The sequence below is a fragment of the Colias eurytheme genome, chromosome 22 (assembly GCF_061535395.1).
Source record: "Colias eurytheme isolate Ceu_HAF_F1 chromosome 22, ilColEury1 Martin Lab GWU primary, whole genome shotgun sequence".
NCBI lineage: Eukaryota > Metazoa > Arthropoda > Insecta > Lepidoptera > Pieridae > Colias > Colias eurytheme.
Genome location: NC_143001.1, coordinates 5,462,663 through 5,481,837, shown reverse-complemented (window position 1 = coordinate 5,481,837; position 19,175 = coordinate 5,462,663). Strand labels below are relative to the sequence as shown.

At 33.2% G+C, this 19,175-nt stretch overlaps 4 protein-coding genes across 4 annotated transcripts; all 4 read right to left on the bottom strand.

Moving 5' to 3' along the window:
- Window positions 1-1,659: 1,659 nt before the first annotated feature.
- On the bottom strand, window positions 1,660-4,015 carry LOC149898694 (UDP-glucosyltransferase 2-like). The gene is made up of 4 exons (XM_090114817.1): window positions 3,182-4,015; window positions 2,493-2,715; window positions 2,011-2,230; window positions 1,660-1,936 (listed from the first exon to the last, which is right to left on the bottom strand). Exons 1-4 carry the CDS (start codon window positions 4,013-4,015, stop codon window positions 1,660-1,662), a joined length of 1,554 nt encoding a protein of 517 aa, XP_089970943.1.
- Window positions 4,016-4,602: 587 nt separating this feature from the next.
- Window positions 4,603-6,958, bottom strand: LOC149898693 (UDP-glucosyltransferase 2-like). The gene is made up of 4 exons (XM_090115110.1): window positions 6,122-6,958; window positions 5,679-5,901; window positions 5,079-5,298; window positions 4,603-4,879 (listed from the first exon to the last, which is right to left on the bottom strand). The coding sequence occupies exons 1-4, from the start codon at window positions 6,956-6,958 to the stop codon at window positions 4,603-4,605; spliced, it is 1,557 nt and encodes a 518-aa protein (XP_089971236.1).
- Window positions 6,959-8,301: 1,343 nt separating this feature from the next.
- On the bottom strand, window positions 8,302-11,781 carry LOC149898692 (UDP-glycosyltransferase UGT5-like). The gene is made up of 4 exons (XM_090114887.1): window positions 10,896-11,781; window positions 9,985-10,207; window positions 9,333-9,552; window positions 8,302-8,668 (listed from the first exon to the last, which is right to left on the bottom strand). Exons 1-4 carry the CDS (start codon window positions 11,724-11,726, stop codon window positions 8,392-8,394), a joined length of 1,551 nt encoding a protein of 516 aa, XP_089971013.1. The 5' UTR covers window positions 11,727-11,781; the 3' UTR covers window positions 8,302-8,391.
- Window positions 11,782-16,078: 4,297 nt separating this feature from the next.
- On the bottom strand, window positions 16,079-18,507 carry LOC149898691 (UDP-glycosyltransferase UGT5-like). The gene is made up of 4 exons (XM_090114889.1): window positions 17,670-18,507; window positions 17,339-17,561; window positions 16,874-17,093; window positions 16,079-16,468 (listed from the first exon to the last, which is right to left on the bottom strand). The coding sequence occupies exons 1-4, from the start codon at window positions 18,501-18,503 to the stop codon at window positions 16,195-16,197; spliced, it is 1,551 nt and encodes a 516-aa protein (XP_089971015.1). The 5' UTR covers window positions 18,504-18,507; the 3' UTR covers window positions 16,079-16,194.
- Between the last annotated feature and the right edge of the window lie 668 nt (window positions 18,508-19,175).

The window sequence follows — 19,175 nt, the reverse complement described above, 5'->3', positions numbered from 1 at the left end:
ATTGAAAACCAAACACTTATTGTAATTCAACCATTTATATTTTTTCTACATACATTAAGAATAACGACATAAGAAGGACATGTTCTTTTTAATTGGATGGTTTATCTTGTGCATATTATATACAAGGCATAAGCTAAAGACCATACTTAATGAAATCGTAATGATTATAGAAACGAATGTTAATAGAAATTCAATCTCATAGTAGTGAGTCCAGGGGCCGTAGTATGACCTCTTATTTCCAGGCAGATTACGCCGTGAATTGAACTGACTGGCTAATGAGTTAATGACATTATTGCTGACATTATTACTGACTATCTGTGCTCCGCGGTTTTACCCGCAGTGCTCCGCTCCTGTTCGTATTTGCGAGATGATATATCCTTCCTCGATAAATGGGCTATCTAACACTGAAAGAATTTTTCAAATCGGAGCAGTAGTTTCCGAGATTATCGCGTTCAAACAAACAAACTCTTCAGCTTTATAATATTAAAATCCATGCCCAATCACCAGTTAAAATCGTGTTCATATATGACATTGTGTTTATCTAATTTATTAAATTCAAATGATAACAGTAAATTTATATTTTACTAACAATTTTATCTCACAGATATAATTTTGTTTTTGTTTCTAATGTCTGATATCACGTTTCGGTGAAGTATAAAAATATTTTAATGTTCCAGCTGATATAATATCCACACGGGTGGGCCGGAGGTCCATATCTTTTTACTAGCTTCCGCCCACGACTTTGTATGTGCATCCCCGTTTTCCCCTTTCCCGCAAGAATTTCGGGAAATCCTTTCTTAGCGGATGCCTACGTCCTAACATCTACCTGCATGCCAAACTTCAGTCCAGTGGTTTGGGCTTTGCGTTGATAGATCACTATATCAGTCACCTTTGAGTTGTATATAATACTAGCTTACCGCCCGCGGCTTCGCCCGCTTTGTCTAAAACCTAATATAAAATAATTACATACTAAAACTACAACTAAAACCTTCCTCTTGAATCACTCTATCTATTAATAAAAGCCGCATCAAAATCCGTTGCGTAGTTTTAAAGATTTAAGCATACAAAGGGACATAGGGACAGAAAAAGCGACTTTGTTTTATATTTTATACTATGTAGTGATATAGATATGCCTACTAGTTCATTCTGTACAGTTTATTCCGCCGTCAATCCTCTCCTTTACATCTAGTATCTCATCTTAGTAAGGTGGCAATACATCAAGATAACTAGATTTCAATAATTTATACCAATCGTAGCGACGAGTTTCTCTATCAATGAACATACCAAACGAACTTATATCAATAATTGGTGCTTCACTACATAGTATAAAGCAAAGTCGGTTTCTCTGTCCCTGTCCTTTTGTATGCTTAAATCTTTAAAACTACGCAACGGATTTTGATGCAATTTTTTTTTAATAGATAGAATGATTCAAGAGGAAGGTTTTAGTATACAATTTATTAGATTTTAGACAAAGCAAGCGAAGCCGCGGGCGGTAAGCTAGTTAAGTATATGTGAAAATACTTTGAAGGGGCATAAATTTTGTAAAGAAATTATATAATTAATAAAACATTATTTAGTACTTACTATTTATTTACAAATGTTTCCCTATGTTATTATAATAATCTCGAAAATATGTACAATATGTTACATTCATTTCATCTAAGAAACCTTAACTTTATTATTTGCTATGAATTTTCGCAAAAGAAAGTAGGAAATGACTAGGAACGTGGCTACAAATATCAGTATTATAGATCCTAATGTGAGTATAAATTCAATCTCATAGTACTGAGTCCAAGGCATGTTAGCGCCTGCGGCCCGCAGGTGCTTCGCCCCTCCGTGCCGCAGCACGTACTCCGTCCACCACACGGCGCGGTCCAGCGCGCTCTCCGGCTGGTCGCTCATTATGTTACGAAGTCTTATTATATTCTTCCTATAGCTATAACAACGACAATTTTTCAAATATTACTACATCTTTTACACATAAAATGATACGAAACCTGTCTAACTTACCTTTTATCATCAATAACAGTTTTGATTGCTTTAAGTAGATTATCTTCAGTTAAGTTTTCCATATCAACTTTAAGTCCTATTTTATGATATTCGTATAGTTGTACATTGTACCATTGATCTCCGAACATCGGAATACCCACTAGAGGAACTCCAGCATTTATAGCTTCATCTGTTGACTGTAGACCTCCTTGTGTGATAAATAGTTCTATCTTAGAATGTTCTAGAAATAGCAGACAGGTTAAGATCGACATTAACGTGGGACGCGTAGCTTATAATAGTAATTTACGTATTATACGAAGATTTGATTCTGAATATTCTATTTCATGCATAATGCCATGATGAGCCAGAAGAGCAAAGATATTTCTAAATTAGTTCAACAATATTCTGTTTTGTCCACGTTTCTAAAAATGAAATTAATTAGCCCTCATAGTCTTTTTGGTTTGTTAATAAAGTTGCAAATTAAAATAGCATAAATGTCTTACTTAAGAGATCTGATTGTGGTAACCATGTAGATACTTTAACATTACTACTCAACCCTGGAACATTTATGTGATCCCATTTCAAAAGCACATCATAAGGTAATTTAGAAAACACTCCCATTAATGTTTCAACTGTTCTAGGTGGAAGCAGAGATGATCGAACGTTAGACCCAAAACTTACGTATACCACGCCATTTTTTGATGAATTCAAATAATTTTCTAAGTCCTGAAAACAAAATAAACATTTATATAACGGCTTATACTATCAGTCTATCACCGTTCAATTTACGTGTCCATTTATTTACTTGTGTTTATTTAATACTAGCGGTCCGCCCCGGCTTCGCCCGTGATACATATTTACGTTTTCTCTACATAAAAACCATCCTCGTACTTCAAGGAATATAATAAAAAAAGAATTATCGAAATCGGTTCAGCCGTTCTCGAGTTATGCGCTTACCAACACATTTTGCGATTCATTTTTATATATAAGAAGATAAGAAAGATAGAATCTTAATTCCAATAGTAAGTTCATTGTTTAATTTTAAAGATATTCGTTATCATAAATATCAAGTCTGGCTTATTTGTTATTTTTTTACCCCTTTTTAATAAATTTCTAGTAGTAAGTAAATCTCCCCTTTTAATTTTTTTTCTAAACGAAAACATTATTATATTTAATGATAAACAATACTGACCTTAGGAAGCGGCTTTTCTGGTGTCCTATGAATTCCCCATATAGAAATAACATTAGGTGGTAAAGGTTGGTTATGACTCCAAACAGGATGTATATTCAAAAACATTAATTCAGTATTTTTGTTCAATTCCTCATGACTAGGTATATCATTACCCAACAGTTTACGAATTAATGACATTTCTTCATCTAAAGCAGCAGACCATAAACTATTTATCCTAACATGTGTATAGAATTCATAGACTTTTTCCCAAAACGTTAAGTTAAACAGTTTCTGGTTAGACTCCGTCGGGTATAAGAAGGGATGAGACGGGGCACCGACGATTTTTTCACTGCCAAAAGCCATTCCAAACGAACTTATTTCAATAACTGGTGCTTTGAATATATGTGAAAATATATTATATGGCCTTGCACATGATTCTAGGATTATTAAATCAAATTTCTTATTACCATCGTTGATCAACTCTTGCATTTCTTTAGATTTAATTTGCTCCTCTGACATTTTAAGCATCATTTCAATTAATGTTTTTGTTAGTGCCACCATACTGCTTCGTTTACCAAGTTGTAGTTTACTATTCATGAAGGTTTGTTTCCATGCTTTATAGGAAATATCATGAAAATCTATTTCTGTCAAGTTTGCTGGTGCATTTTCTTTTGTAAACGCCGGGTCTGCTGTAATGATAGTAATTTCATGGCCTCGTCTTGCCAACTCTTGAGTCAATGGTCTGAATACAACTTGATGGCTTATCGACGGTGTTGGAAATATAGCTAAAATTTTTGCTGCATCTATTTTAGCAACAAACAATACTATAAGAGAAAATATGACTAGTCTACACATTGTCACTTTTATATTTTAAATACTGATTACTTTCGGTTCTGTTTTCGTCTTTATAAGCAAGTATTGATTGAAGAGAGAGATTGAAGAGATATGATAATTAATAAAACTGATAGTGTTATTGCATCATCATGCTGACTTTTTTCAAAAATTTATCTTTATTAAAACATCATCGCACAACACATCATTCTGTTTATTAATAATCTCTATAAACATTTGATTAAAAATCGATATAATCCTACTTATATTATAAATGGGAAAGTATGTGAGGATAGATGTTTGTTTCTTTTTTACGCAAATACTACTGAACCGATTACAATGAAATTTGATAATATAAAATAAGAGATAGGCAACTTTTCAGAGGTAATCCAGTACTTAAAAAGAAAATAAATGATTATACAGTTACGTACTACCTATTATTATCAAATAAGTTAGACATGTCAAAATCTTTGGCAATTAATTAAAGCCTCATATAATAACTGCCAATTTACTTTATAAGAGTGAAAAAATGGTAGAAATCTATCCAGGAACTGAGGAAACTATGGAACAAACAAAAAACTCTTAGTTATTTTCAATCGCATTTAATGTTACTAAGAAATTTTAACTTTTGTTTTAGATAAACATTTTTGCAATAGTAAGTATAAAATAGCTATAACCACAGCTGCAAAAAGGAGTACTATTGAACCCAATGTAAGTAAAAATTCAATCTCATAATACTCAGTCCAGGGCATATTAGCGCCTGCAGCCCGCAGGTGCTTCGCCCCTCCGTGCCGCAGCACGTACTCCGTCCACCACACGGCGCGATCCAGGGCGCTCTCGGGCTGGTCGCTCATTATGGTACGAAGTCTTATAATATTATCCCTGTAGCTAAAACAATAACCAAAAAGGATCTTGTCAGTTTATTCAAAATGATTCATGCAAGAAATAAATGCAATGTGGCAATTCAAAAAGATAAAGTAGTTCCAAAATAACTTTCGCGTTTCAAACATTCTTCAATGCGTAAACTGTTTTATTTCATGCTATAATTCAAACAAAATAATTATTATTAAATATTAAACTGGTATACCTTTTATCATCGATAACAGTTTTGATTGCATTCATCAGATTATCTTCAGTTAAATTGTCTATATCAAGTCTTACTCCTATTTTATGGTATTCGTATAGTTCTACATTATACCATTGATCTCCAAGCATCGGAATACCAACAAGAGGAACTCCAGCATTAATAGCTTCTTCTGTGGACTGTAGACCGCCTTGTGTGAGGAATAGCTTTATCTTCGAATGTTCTAGAAATAATTTGTAATAAAATTAATGTTCAGATCGAATCTATTTTTGGAGAGATCTAGCTCAAATTCTTAAATAAGTATGAATTCAATTTACTATCACTTTTAATAAAATAATTAGTGAATACGATTGCTACAGTTTATCTATACCATTATTATAAAGAGGAAAAGTTTGTAATTATGTAATTATGTATGTATGTATTGTTTTCATGCATAAACCTCTTAACCGATTTTGATGAAATTTGGGACAGACAATCTTTAGACCCTGAGAAAGAACATAGGCTACCTTTTATTGCGAAATATGTACCACGGGCGAAGCCAAGGCGGACTGCTAGTTATTGATAAATGAACAGATTGACAATAAAATATAATAAATATCTTACTTAAAAGATCTGATTGAGGATACCATGTAGATACTTTAACATTACTACTCAATCCTGGAACATTTGTGTGATCCCACTTCAAAAGCACATCGTAAGGTAATTTAGAAAATACTCCCATTAAAGCTTCAACCTTTGCTGGTGGAAGCACAGAAGAGGGAACGTTAGTACCGAAACTTACGTATATTGCGCCATTTCTGGATGAATTCAAATAACCTTCTAAGTCCTAAAACCAATTAACTAATTTAAAATTGCATCTATTTTTGATTTTCCACTTAATTATGTGTTCATATAATATATCCTTGTTTATATTATTTAAATATTAATTCGTATGGCATCGATTAACTTATTCTAATTTTACCTACTTACTTAAAAAACATCCTGCTCTTATTTCAAAAAAACTACATACTCATGCGATGTGTGAAGTCAAATATAAAACAACAAACCTTAGGAAGGGGCTTTTCTGGTGTTTTATGAAGTCCCCAAATAGAAATGACATTTGGCGGTAAAGGTTGGTTGTGACTCCATACTGGATGTATGTTCAAAAAAAGCATATCAGTATTTTTGTTCAATTCCTCATAACTAGGTATATCATTACCAAAAAGACTACGAAATATTGACAGCTCCTCATCTATATCAGCAGACCATGAAATATTTATCATAACATGATTGTATAATTCGTAAATCTTTTCCCAGAATGTTAAGTTAAACAATTTATTTTGGTTCATCGCTGTTGGGTATAAGAAGGGATGAGATGGTGCACCGACGATGTTTTCACTATCAATAAACATACCTAAGGAACTCATTTCAATAACTGGTACTTTGAATATATGGGAAAATATTGTATATGGCCTTACACATGCTTCTAGCAGTAATAAATCAAATTTATTCTTCCCATCTTTCACCAACTCTTGTATTTCTTTAGACCTCATTTGTTCTTCTGTATACTTAGCCACTATGTTTCTCAATACTTTTATTTGTTCCACCATACTGCTTCGTTTACCAAGTTGTACTTTACTATTCATGAAGCTTTGTTTCCATGTTTTATAGGAAATATCATGAAAATCTATTTCTGTCAAGTTTGCTGGAGCATTTTCTTTTGTAAACGCCGGGTCTGCTGTAATGACAGTAACTTCATGGCCTCGTCTTGCCAACTCTTGGGTCAAAGGTCTGAATACAACTTGATGGCTTATCGACGGAGTTGGAAATATAGCTAAAATTCTTGCAGCATCTATTTTACTAACTAACGATATTATGAGTAGAATTTTAACTAACCGGCACATTGTCACTATACAATTTTATATTATACTGATTGTTTTCTTTTATTTTCGTCTTTTTATGGAAGTATTTTCAAAGGAATGATAATTCTAAAATAAACTGATAGTATTGTTGCAATATCATGCTGATATATGCAGATATTTTACTTTGTAGTTTCATATGGTTTGAAAATGCAGTTTTTTAAGGAATATTTCAATAATTTGGAAAATCCAAAAGTGCACGCCTCATAATTTTTTTTTAATAAATATTTATTAACTATTATTTTTGTTTATTTAATAACAATTAAACCACATCGAATCAGACCCTGAAAAATGAAAGGGTTCTATTCCTGAGCATACTCAAGCGTAAGAGAAAAAAAAGACTCGATTAGTAAAGTATTTCGGTCGCTATCGTGTTAACAAGAAAAAGGATCCGCACATACAGACACACGGACGTCCAAGACAGAACTTTTTTAAACTGTTTTTTAACTAGTTTAAATAACAAAAATGACATCAAAAATATCATGAACGTTAAAAATAGTGTTTTTTCTTAATATGTGTGTGTATGTATTATCTTACAAGTGCAATGTATGATACATAAAGACATTTTAAGTTTGAAAAATCAGATGTTTTGCGCGAAGTGACAGTAGTACCCACCTCAACGCTTCGCTTATGAGGCGTGCAATATTATTATAATTATTATAACACTTGAGAAATAGTAATTTTGAAGGCGAAAGAACCAGATTTTGTTATACTCTTGAGAAACAACCAAGCTGTAATGTCTCTATAAATGCTGAGGTTGTACAATGAGAGCAATATTAATAATAAAATTTTTATTATAAGTTTTCAGTTAATTTTTATTGTAACAATATGAGGTTCTATTAGAAGACATTATATATGGTGACTCGTATATGTTTATTGTTTGTTATTTTATTCACATTCATTTTTTATATTATCATAAAAAATTGCAATAGTCCATTTAAGAAAATGCTTTACTCTCATTGCTTTTTAAATTTGTTAATATTCCAATATAAGAAAAACCTTTACTTCTTATTAAGTTAATTACGTTTAACAATCCATACTAATATTATGCGAAAGTAACTCTGTCTGTCTGTCTGTTACTCAATCACGCCTAAACTACTCAACCAATTTGTATGAAATTTGGTATGGAGATATTTTGATACCCGAGAAAGGACATAGGCTACCTTTTATTGCGAAATATGTACCACGGGCGAAGCCGGAGCGGACCTCTAGTTATTTATATATTTGGCATTTAATAATAATTATTATAAGTGATAAGTTGTGCGTATGTGATGATACGAAAGTTGTATTAAAAATCTTAGAGTTTGCATTTTATTTATTATTATATTTCTAATTATATTATACATACTTAAAATAAGACTTATTATACACAATAAGTATTCTTTATTTTACTTTAATTAATATTAAATTTCTTTAAACTAACATTTTTTAACTTTAACACTGGGCATAAATTTTTTCAAAAGTATGTAAGACACAGCTATTAACACAGATGCTAAAAGAAGTATTAATGAACTCAATGTGATTATAAATTCAATCTCGTAGTACTGAGTCAAGGGCATGTTGGCGGCGGTGGCCCGCAGGTGCTTCGCTCCTCCGTGCCGCAGCACGTACTCCGTCCACCACACGGCGCTCTCCAGAGCAGGTTGGGGTTTATCACTCATAAGTTCTCGTAGTTTTAGTACATTTCGTCGATAACTGAAAAAAAAAAGTGAACGCTCTAAGATACCACTGTACATGTTATCTATAGTTACTTTATACAATTATACTTGACTAGCTCCACTCCTGTTAGTCTTAGCGTGATGATATAATATAGCCTATAGCCTTCTTCGATAAATGGGCTATCTAACACCGAATTTTTCAAATTGGACCAGTAGTTTCTGAGATTAGCGCGTTCAAACAAACAAACTCTTCAACTTTATAATATTAGTATAGATTTAAAATTGAAATAATTATAAGAAAGAACACAAGCGGAGCACAGTGCAGCGGGTAAAACCGCGGAGCACAGCTAGTATCTTATAAATACTGTATGGGCTGCTGATTGATATGATATGATATCCCATACACTCCTTTAGCTGATAAATTGATAGTTTGATAGTTTCTACTGATGATGTAAAACAAGTTATTGCCTTTGATCACTTTATTGTTGATTGCTATAAACTAATGATGATAATATGATATATTGATATATTTGATAGTTGATTGATAATGAGATTAATTGATATAGCGCGTACACCCCGAGCGCTTTACACGAGCCGCGAGCGCAGACCAACTGGGTGAAGATGTTCTTGTCACCATAATGAAATAGGATCGTGTGAAGCGCTGAGTCAGGATGTACGGCTAGCCCGTACAAATACCATACCTGTCATTATTTATAACTGTTTCAATGGCTGATTTAAATTGTTCTTCTGTGAGCGTTTCCATATCAAGTTTAATACCAATTTGGTGATGCACATATTTCCCTACATTGTACCATTGGTCTCCAAGCATCGGTATACCAATAAAAGGTACTCCAGCATTGATGGCTTCTTCCGTTGATTGTAGCCCTCCTTGTGTTATGAAGAGTTTTATGTTTGGATGTCCTACGAAAAATAATCGATATAAGTATAAGTTGACCGCCTCCTTGGTACAGTGGTTGACGCGTGAGCGTAGCACCGAGGGGTCCTGGGTTCGATTCCCGGTGGAGACGAAGAAAAAAAATGTCTCGGTCTGGTAGGACATAGAAGGCTGATCACCTACTTGTCCCTAAAGAAAATCGATCAGTGAAACAGATGTATGAATAATGCATCTGCCCCTTACCCCACTAGGGGACATGGGACTTCACTTTAAATACCTCTACAAAGTCAACATCTTACAAGTGTTTAAAATTTTTGCATTAAAACTTTAATCTATTGTTGTATTACGTATGCTAATAGGAAACGAAATCGAAATCGTTTTATTACTATTTCTATAATAAACGATTTTTATTTTATTTATTGGTTTTATTTTTACATGTGAGAATATCTAATACTTACTTAATAAGTCTGATTGTGGGAACCATTTAGAAATTCGTATATTTTCTGATTTTCCCGGTAATTCGTCCTTTTCCCATTTCCAAAGAACATTGTAAGGCAGTTTTGAAAAAACTTTAACCATCCTCTGTATAAATTCTGGTGGTAAATTAGATGATTGAGCATTTGTACCAAAACTCAAATAAATAACACCATTCGTTGCAGAATCCAAATAGCTTTTTAATTCCTGAAATAAATCCCAATTTCCTTAAAATAAAACTTCATAGTCAATTGCAATCTATTTCGAATTTGAAAACTTTTATAAATTTTAAATCTTAGTTTTAAATATAGACAAATTATACAATTAGTACTCAAACATAGATTTATAGAATACACCATAAATTGCAGGATAATTAACCGACTTCAAAAAAGGAGGAGGTTATCAATTCGGCCGGTATGTTTTTTTTTTTTATGTATGTACACCGATTACTCCGTGGCTTAATCTGAACCGATTTATGTGATTCTTTTTTTGTTCGATGCGGGATGGTGTCGAATTGGTCCCATAAAAATTTTATTCGGATAGGCCCAGTAGTTTTTATTTTATGAGCATTTTTGTCTGTATTTGTAAATGTTGCAAGTGCAAGTTTGAAGTCGGTTGTTTTTAACGCAGTTATTGACTTGTTTAATTTTAACGAAGAATGAAATTATTACTACCAATATGAAAATTAATTTAGGTAACTTTATGTTTTGCCAATAAATTTTTGGCAAGAAATGTTAAATCACTAATATAACGCATCTGTGAAATAAATTTATTTCAAATAAATAGAAGTATTTTTATTTTTACATTATAATATTATATCTATTGCTCCAAGCGAGACCGGGATAATCAGCTTATATTTAATAATAATAGATAAAATAAAACTATTCAAACTTACTTGAGGTAGAGGTTTCACGGGTTTCTTATAGGCACCCCAAATGGATATACAATTCGGAGGTAAAGGCACATTGTCCATCCACATTTCATGATGATTCAAAAAAAACATATCAACATTGTTCCTCAAAACACTATAATCAGGTAAGCTTGGCCCCAAAATCTCACGGAACCTTCGAATTTCATCATCTTCTATTGAATTCCAAAATTTGTTCATTTTCCAGTATTTTATTAATTCATCTACCTTCTCCCAAAAGGTGCTATTGTTGATTTTTTGCTGAGTGAAAAGATATGGATACATGAATGGATGGTTAGGTACTCCCATGGTCTCTTTGTTACCAAGCGCAAATCCAAACGAACTGATTTGGATCACAGGCACTTTGAAAATATGTGAGAATATCAACGGGTGTTGGACCCAAGCTTCAAGGAACAATAAGTCAAATTCATTAGGATTAGCTATCAAGCGCTGAACCTCTGGCATTTTCAAATGTTCCACAGTAATATCCGCCATCAGATTTACCATTGTTGAAACCAAATTGTATAGGCCTTGGACTCTTCCGAATTTGAAAGTGTTTACAAAGCCCTCCCTCCATATTTTGTATGATATATCGTGGGCGTTGATTTCTGTTAGGTTTTCTGGACGAGATTCGTCTGTAAATGCAGGGTCCGTTGTTAAAGCTGTGACTTGGTGTCCACGACGAACCAGCTCAATTAATAGAGGATGGAAAAACACCTGGTGACTCACAGATGGCGTCGGTAAAATCGCCAATATTCGTGCTGTGTATACTCCAACACACAGAGATGTGAGCAAAATGATTATTGGTAATCTGACCATCGCGACTGTATTTCGTTAAATGAATACCAGTTTATCGTCAACCGTCTAATATTGTTTTATTAACGAAGTATCAAACTACAGATAGCAAAAAATATACTATTGACTAGGCCGTCACAGTGATATCGTTATTAATTATAATGATAATAGATATTTTTTTATTACTCTAAAAACTGTACTTTTATCAGTATATCATGTGTTAGATGAGTGTCATGTATTTATTCCTCTTCTATGCAATATATAAATATGTCGATATCGTTGATGTGTTCATTACGAAATACTATACTTTATTGACTGAATTGCTTAATTATTAAGATTTTGTGTGGATGTGTTATCTGAAAGCGAGGTAAATTTGGTTGAATTATGTATATAAAACCAAAAATAATCATTTATATAATCATTTATATATAATTAAAACAAAGTCGCTTTCTCTGTCCCTATGTCCTTATGTATGCTTAAATTTTTTAAACTACGCAACAGATTTTGATGCAGTTTTTTTTAATAGATATAGAGGAAGATTTTAGTATACTATATAATTTATTAGGTTTTAAGATAAAACAGGCGAAGCTGCGGGCGGAAAGCTAGTATAGCATAAAACAAAGCTGCTGTCGCTGTCTGTTCGGATTATGGATTTTGAAGCGTTTTTTTAAACGATGAAGTGATTCAAGAGGAAGGTTCAGGTAAGTATATTTTTAACTTATTTTTAAGTTATACACCACATAAGCAAAATGCTGAATTATATTTGTTAATGAGTTCAAGAAGCTGTTACCTACTTTTTATTACACTAAAAGAGCGGATCTTGGTATTAAACCCAGGTTATAGTCTGCAATGGTTGGGAAGGGTTTCATGCTGTATCTCCTAAAGAAATTCCACAGAAAAGTTGAAGACATAATTTGTGGCGAATTTAATTGTCCACAACTTTGCTTCTATAACTTTTTATCTTTAAATAAGTTATATACAAAAGTTAAAAAAAATTATTTGTATAATAAAATTAACACAACAAAGCAACCCGACAATTAGTGATGATTTGAAACTTAACATAACAGGATATTTTTAATAAAATGTAGGTCATTAACATCTTATCGATCTTTAGCTATATCTTTATTAAAATTATTAAAATTGAACATTTCATTGATTCAGTAAATTGGTAAAAAAAAACTTGGAGGTCTATCAAAATAAAATATAATATATACAGAACCCAAATCAGCAGTTATTTTTTTTATGTTTAAGACGTGTAGCGTGACGAAACAACTTAACCTATTCATGAACCTTTGTGTACTTTAAGTTCATTTTTCTCACAGCTGTACGTGCTCTGCGATTAACCACGCCTTCGTAACTTCTGATAAGAGTCGAACCTGGAACCCCTCGACAGGTTTGTTTGTGTGAGATAATCGATAATAACTGACAGAATACTTAAATTCTTTCACCACGTAGAATATTAGATATCTTATTGCTCAATAAGATTTGATTTGTTAGTGTCCAGGTAAATGGTGCCAAAAATACCTAATACTTAGTTACTATCTGAATCACGGAACTTTATCTGCTCTAAAACAAAATTTTCCATTAGACCTGCCCTCCTCGGCCACGGCCTCGGCCGGATGGTAATGATAACCTACATATTCCTCGATAATCAATTTAACACGAAATTTTTTTTTCGAGTCAGTAGTTCCTGATACCAACTGACATAACAACGTCAGATTTGTAGTATTGCTTTGTACACACAATTTTATTAAACCTTTTTTTTTAAGTGGGGAAATCTTGCATAGATACCCATAGTTATGTCGAATTCCTACTGACCAAAGCCCCGTGTTTCGTCACGTGTTCCGTCAAGCCGCATCAAGGACGGGGCCACGGGTATGGTAGTCGTCCGTGACCCCATCAGCGGCTGCCCGTCACTAGGCCAAAAAACTAAACACGGGCGGCTCGAGTAGTTAACGGCTGAGCGACGTACACGGACTGCTAGAGCGGTCGGTCGTTGACTGCTCGAGCTGTCACTACAAACCGCGCAGTTGACGGCTTGAAGCGGTCGCGACGGCTCGAGCAGTCCGTGTACGGTAATGAATGAATGTCCATAGTTCAGCGCGCGTCGTTGCTTCAAGCCGTCGGTCTTAACTGCTTGAAGCGGTGAAGAGCCTACCAGCTCTACCCTCATGGGGTGGCATGAGCGGAACACGTCTCACGTCGCCTCATCACACCGGACAATGGAGATCCCCGTTCCATCGCCCGGCGAATTTTATTAAACCTACATCTTTCTTTTTCCATATGATTGTTGGATTCAGTATTTTTACGGTTTATCATTAAAATCTTCAAAATGTATAGCAGTTATAAATGTAAGTATAAATGAAAGTCTAATATTATTTATTATCCACAATATAATAAATAATATCAGGCGTTTTAGGTGGTTTTAGGTTCAAATGCTATTTAACATTTCCGTCTGTCTCCTAGCAGTTATAAATATTAGGTACTAGCGGTCCGCCCCGGCTTCGCCCGTGGTACATGTTTACGTTTTCTCTACATAAGAACCATCCTCGTACTTCAAGGAATATAATAAAACAAGTAAATTATTAAAAAAACAAAATACCCGACTGCACACTAAAAAAAGAGTGATTGAAATGAATCTAATGATACCGCATACATATTTTTTTAAAGGGAAATTTAGAAAAAATATTATTATGTCTTTATCCCGTGGGACTTTTAGGATAAAATGTATCCTATGACACTCCCGTAATCAAGACAAATCTAACGATACCTCATACATCAAAATCCATCAAGCCGTTTAGGCTACAGGTGGTCACAAAGGAAAAGACATACATACATACTTACATACACTCGAAAAACATTACCCTCCTTCTTTGGCAGTCGGGTAAAAAGAATTATCGAAATCGGTTCAGCCGTTCTGGAGTTATGCGCTTACATTTTGCGATTCATTTTTATATATAAGAACTAGCGGTCCGCCCCGGCTTCGCCCGTGGTACATGTTTACGTTTTCTCTATATAAGAACCATCCTCGTATTTCAAGGAATATAATAAAAAAAGAATTATCGAAATCGGTTCAGCCGTTCTCGAGTTAAGCGCTTACCTTACTTACATTTTGCGATTCATCCATACTAATATTATAAATTTGCGAAAGTAACTCTGTCTGTCTGTCTGTTACTCATCACGCCTAAACTACTGAACCAATTTGCATGAAATTTTTTTTTCTACCTTTTATTGCGAAATATTATGTACCACGGGCGAAGCAAGGGCGGACCTCTTGTTTTTATACAGGGTGTAATCGTTAAGTGTGCACAGGTGATTTTTCCGTAAGTATTACAGATAACAAAAAACTTATCCGGAAATTATAATTAATTTTTATACCGGAAAATATCCGGAAAATGCTCGGAAAATCCCCGGAAAATATCCGGAAAATGCGTGAAAATGTCCGGAAAAAGCGTGGAAAATGCCACTTCAAATTTGCGAAGTAATTAAAGCAGAAAACCAAAAAAGAAAAAGAAAGCTAAAATCTTTCATATTAAATGTATATGGGATATTCATATTTCATACTTAATGTATGGGAGGGTTTAAAGATAATTTTTTTGATATTTCTCGATTTATTTTTAAAAATTTATTACCGCCATTTTACTCATTAGGTTAAGTACTTTCGATATCAGTTTAAAGTTTTTTGTTATCTGTAATACTTACGGAAAAATCGCCTGTGCACACTTAATGATTACACCCTGTATATAAGATTATAATTATGAAATGCTAATATTACCTACGATATAGGCATATGATTGGTGTCACCCAGGCGTTTTGAGTTCATGTGATAATTTACATTTCTCTCTGTATCCTAAAAACTTTTAAAAGTGACGTAAGATTCTTTAAACTTTCATGTCTAATGTAACTTACATAATAATTATCATCTAACATGATATTAAGGTCTTCTAAATTATCATCAGCACATTTATCTATTATTTTGTATAACTAGCGGTCCGCCCCGGCTTCGCCCGTGGTACATATGAAAAATAGATGTTGGCCGATTCTCAGACTTACCCGATATGCACAGAAAATTTCATGAGAATCGGTCCACCCGTTTCGGAGGAGTATGCAGACTAACATTGTGACACGAGAATTTTATATATAAGATAATATGTTTTTAATCTTTATGAACGCTTTTTAAAACATTTGTTGGCCTTGTGCCCAAAATTTTCGTGATAAGATTGGTCTACACTGAGTCTACACTCTACACTACACGTTCAAGGTCAATTAATTGTCGTTCTATATTGTGTGAGTTCCTGATTCTTTATATCATGTATTTTAATGTTGATTTATTTATTTTGGCTACAATTACAATGAAATACATTAGAATACATTAATATAATCTATTTTAAAAGTATATGAAGCGTAATTCAGTTCTGAACAATATGCTGTAGTAGTACTGTAATACTGTATTTATAGTTAATGGCTATGAAAACATAAATAAATTTATTCATCATGAGATCTTACTCTTGGTTTTTGGTACTAGACTTAGAAAGAAATATAAAACATAAACAGATACGGCTACAATAGATATAACAAGAAAGGTTAATTTTGATATAAATTCGATGTCATAGTATTCGGCCCAGGTTTTGTTAGCGCCTGCGGCCCGCAGGTGCTTCGCCCCTCCGTGCCGCAGCACGTACTCGGTCCACCACACGGCGCGCTCCAGGGCGCTCTCGGGCTGGTCTTTCATGATCGAACGCAGCCGCAAAATGTTTTCACGGTAGCTGAAATTACGTTCGTATTAGAGAGATATTAAATAACATCCAATAAATCTTCTTAAGAGTTATTTAAAGTACTTAATTTACAAATAAATAAATATTCAGCACAATTTTCACACACGGCACGATCTGATCCCATACTAAGCTTTCGCTTATGGAAACCAGATGGTTGATAAATATACAGAATATATAATTTTTTTTAAATATTTATGTATATAGATAATGGCAGGCAGAGCAAACATCTATGTTCATCACACGAATATTTGCCCCGGTTGGGAAATAAACCCACGACCTGTGGCTTGAAAGGCAGGGTCACTACCAACTAAGCCAAACGGTTAGTCAAAATATTTAGTTCATACAATTCATATGATTACAACTGCTACATACGTGTTCTTAATTATGTTCTCTTACCTTTTATTATTTATGACAGTTTTGATTGCTTTATCAAGAGCATCCTCAGATATTTCGTGGAAATCTAGTCTGACACCAATTCTATGGTACATGTAATAATCTACATTGTACCATTGGTCCCCAAGCATTGGTATACCAACGAGAGGTACTCCCGCGGTTATAGCTTCATCCGTAGATTGCAGACCTCCTTGTGTTATGAATAATTTTATCTTGGGATGTCCTTAAACACAATTTTAAAAATTAACATTTTACTAAATTATATAAATGTAATTCATTATAGTGATATTCATAAAATACAAAAATGATAAGCAAAATAGTGCGAAGTCACAAACAAATGGGATACTTGCAAAACTAAAATATTAATAGTTACTCAGGAATTAAGTGGCTTTGTAATATGAAATATTTATCAATTTATCAATATCAGTTAATTAGTTAAGTTAGGAAATATTAAATTCTCATACTCACTCAGTAAATCTGACTGTGGCAACCATTTAGATATTCGAATGTTTTCCGATTTTCCAGGTAATTCATCTTTTTCCCATTTCCACAACACATCGTAAGGTAATTTTGAAAATACGTTAATAAATAGTTGAATTGTTTCTGCTGGTAACAACGAGGAGGGAACATTACTTCCGAAACTTAAATATATTACTCCATTCTTTGATGAATCTAAATATGCTTGAAGATCCTTAAAACAATAACAACAATTATATTTATAAATTTATACAATAACAACAACTTAAATTCAAGGAATTATTTCATTGAAGAATATTATATCTAAAAAAGAATAGCTTACCTGTGGAAGTGCCTTTTCTGGTTTCTTATGAATACCCCAAATAGAAATAATATTGGGAGGTAACGGTGGATTATTAGTCCACAGCGGATGTATATTCACAAACAACATATCAATATTTTTATACAATTCTCTGTAAGGGTGCACGTCATATCCTAGAATTTGTTTAAAACTTTTTTTTTGCTCTTCTTGTATAGCTTTCCAATCCTTCGTTAACTTATAATTTTTGTACAATTCGTCGAGTTTTTCCCAGAACGTTAAATTATATACTCTTTGATGTAACATTGTTGGATACAAGAAAAGGTGTCCAGGCGTACCGAAAATTTGATCAGCATTTATCATCATACCCATAGAACTAATAGAAATCACTGGTGCTTCAAATAATTGAGTAAATACTAAATAAGGTTCCACACATTCTTCTATTATTAACAAATCGTAAGCGTCTTTCTTTTTCTTAAGTATCTTCTGAACTTCAGGAGTTTTCCATTGAATTTCTGCAACATCACCCATTAAGCTTCCAATAACCTTTACCTGTTTGTATAGACCATTTTTTTCACCGAAACCTGTACCATGTCCCATTAATTTTTCCCTCCAGACTTTATATGAAACATCGTGAACGTCTATTTCAGTTAGGTTTGCTGGGGAATTTTCTTTCTTAAACACTGGGTCCGTTGTGAGTACAGTAACTTCATGGCCGCGTCGAACTAGCTCCTGTGTCAGAGGTCTGAATACAACTTGATGGCTGATCGACGGAGTCGGGAATAATGCCAAAATTCTCGCTGCGTCATGTTCAGTGAAAATTAAAAATAGAACAAACGATACAAGTGATCTTGACATTTCAGATGATATAACGGTAATGACTATGCATCATTGTACACGCAGTTTATATAGGAAACGTAAATCAGCGCATTTTTAACTAATTATTATGTAGGATGTGTTTTTTATCTTATTATAAACATTTAGATAAAAGTATCTTATAAGGATATTTACTGTACATATTAATATTAGTATATGAGTATATGAACATCTAAACTATTAAAAATAGTACGATCGTATTTAAGATTATTAATTCCTAAGACATTACAATACTAATAACATACCTCTTCTGAGTTCAAAGGTCTAACCAGTTGTTCTCGGAAGCACCATGATTATAAAATTATAATAACATCAACCATTCATAACGTTAGGTTATAGTTTTTGTGTGAGTAACACAAAAACTATAACCTAACGTTCGTGTTTCTTTTATGAACATTATCAGTATAAAGTTATACTTTAATGTTAATATTGCCAAAAATATGTTTCCACTATGAATGAATAAAATTAGTCAAGTGCGAGTCGGACTTAGGACTGACAGAAAGACGAAAATATAAATTCTTTAAATTTATAAATACAAATAATTCTTGTTATATCCATAACAAGAACAGTACAAACAGATATGTGCGTTATTTTATTTTTTTAACATAAATACTTGTAACTACCTATGTTATTAAATTAACACTATATCACAGC

Excerpts from the sequence above, each read along its gene's own strand:
- LOC149898693 (XM_090115110.1), bottom strand. The coding sequence starts at position 6,958 with ATGTGCCGGTTAGTTAAAATTCTACTCATAATATCGTTAGTTAGTAAA. Across the intron at positions 5,902-6,121 it reads CAGAAAAGCCCCTTCCTAAG|GACTTAGAAGGTTATTTGAA; the intron begins GTTTGTTGTTTT and ends AATTGGTTTTAG. Across the intron at positions 5,299-5,678 it reads TCCTCAATCAGATCTTTTAA|AACATTCGAAGATAAAGCTA; the intron begins GTAAGATATTTA and ends AATTATTTCTAG.
- LOC149898691 (XM_090114889.1), bottom strand. The coding sequence starts at position 18,503 with ATGTCAAGATCACTTGTATCGTTTGTTCTATTTTTAATTTTCACTGAA. Across the intron at positions 17,562-17,669 it reads CAGAAAAGGCACTTCCACAG|GATCTTCAAGCATATTTAGA; the intron begins GTAAGCTATTCT and ends TATTGTTTTAAG. Across the intron at positions 16,469-16,873 it reads ACTGTCATAAATAATAAAAG|CTACCGTGAAAACATTTTGC; the intron begins GTAAGAGAACAT and ends ACGTAATTTCAG.
- LOC149898692 (XM_090114887.1), bottom strand. The coding sequence starts at position 11,726 with ATGGTCAGATTACCAATAATCATTTTGCTCACATCTCTGTGTGTTGGA. Across the intron at positions 9,553-9,984 it reads CCCACAATCAGACTTATTAA|GACATCCAAACATAAAACTC; the intron begins GTAAGTATTAGA and ends TATTTTTCGTAG. Across the intron at positions 8,669-9,332 it reads ACAGTTATAAATAATGACAG|TTATCGACGAAATGTACTAA; the intron begins GTATGGTATTTG and ends TTTTTTTTTCAG.
- LOC149898694 (XM_090114817.1), bottom strand. The coding sequence starts at position 4,015 with ATGTGTAGACTAGTCATATTTTCTCTTATAGTATTGTTTGTTGCTAAA. Across the intron at positions 2,716-3,181 it reads CAGAAAAGCCGCTTCCTAAG|GACTTAGAAAATTATTTGAA; the intron begins GTCAGTATTGTT and ends TTTTGTTTTCAG. Across the intron at positions 2,231-2,492 it reads ACCACAATCAGATCTCTTAA|AACATTCTAAGATAGAACTA; the intron begins GTAAGACATTTA and ends TGCTATTTCTAG.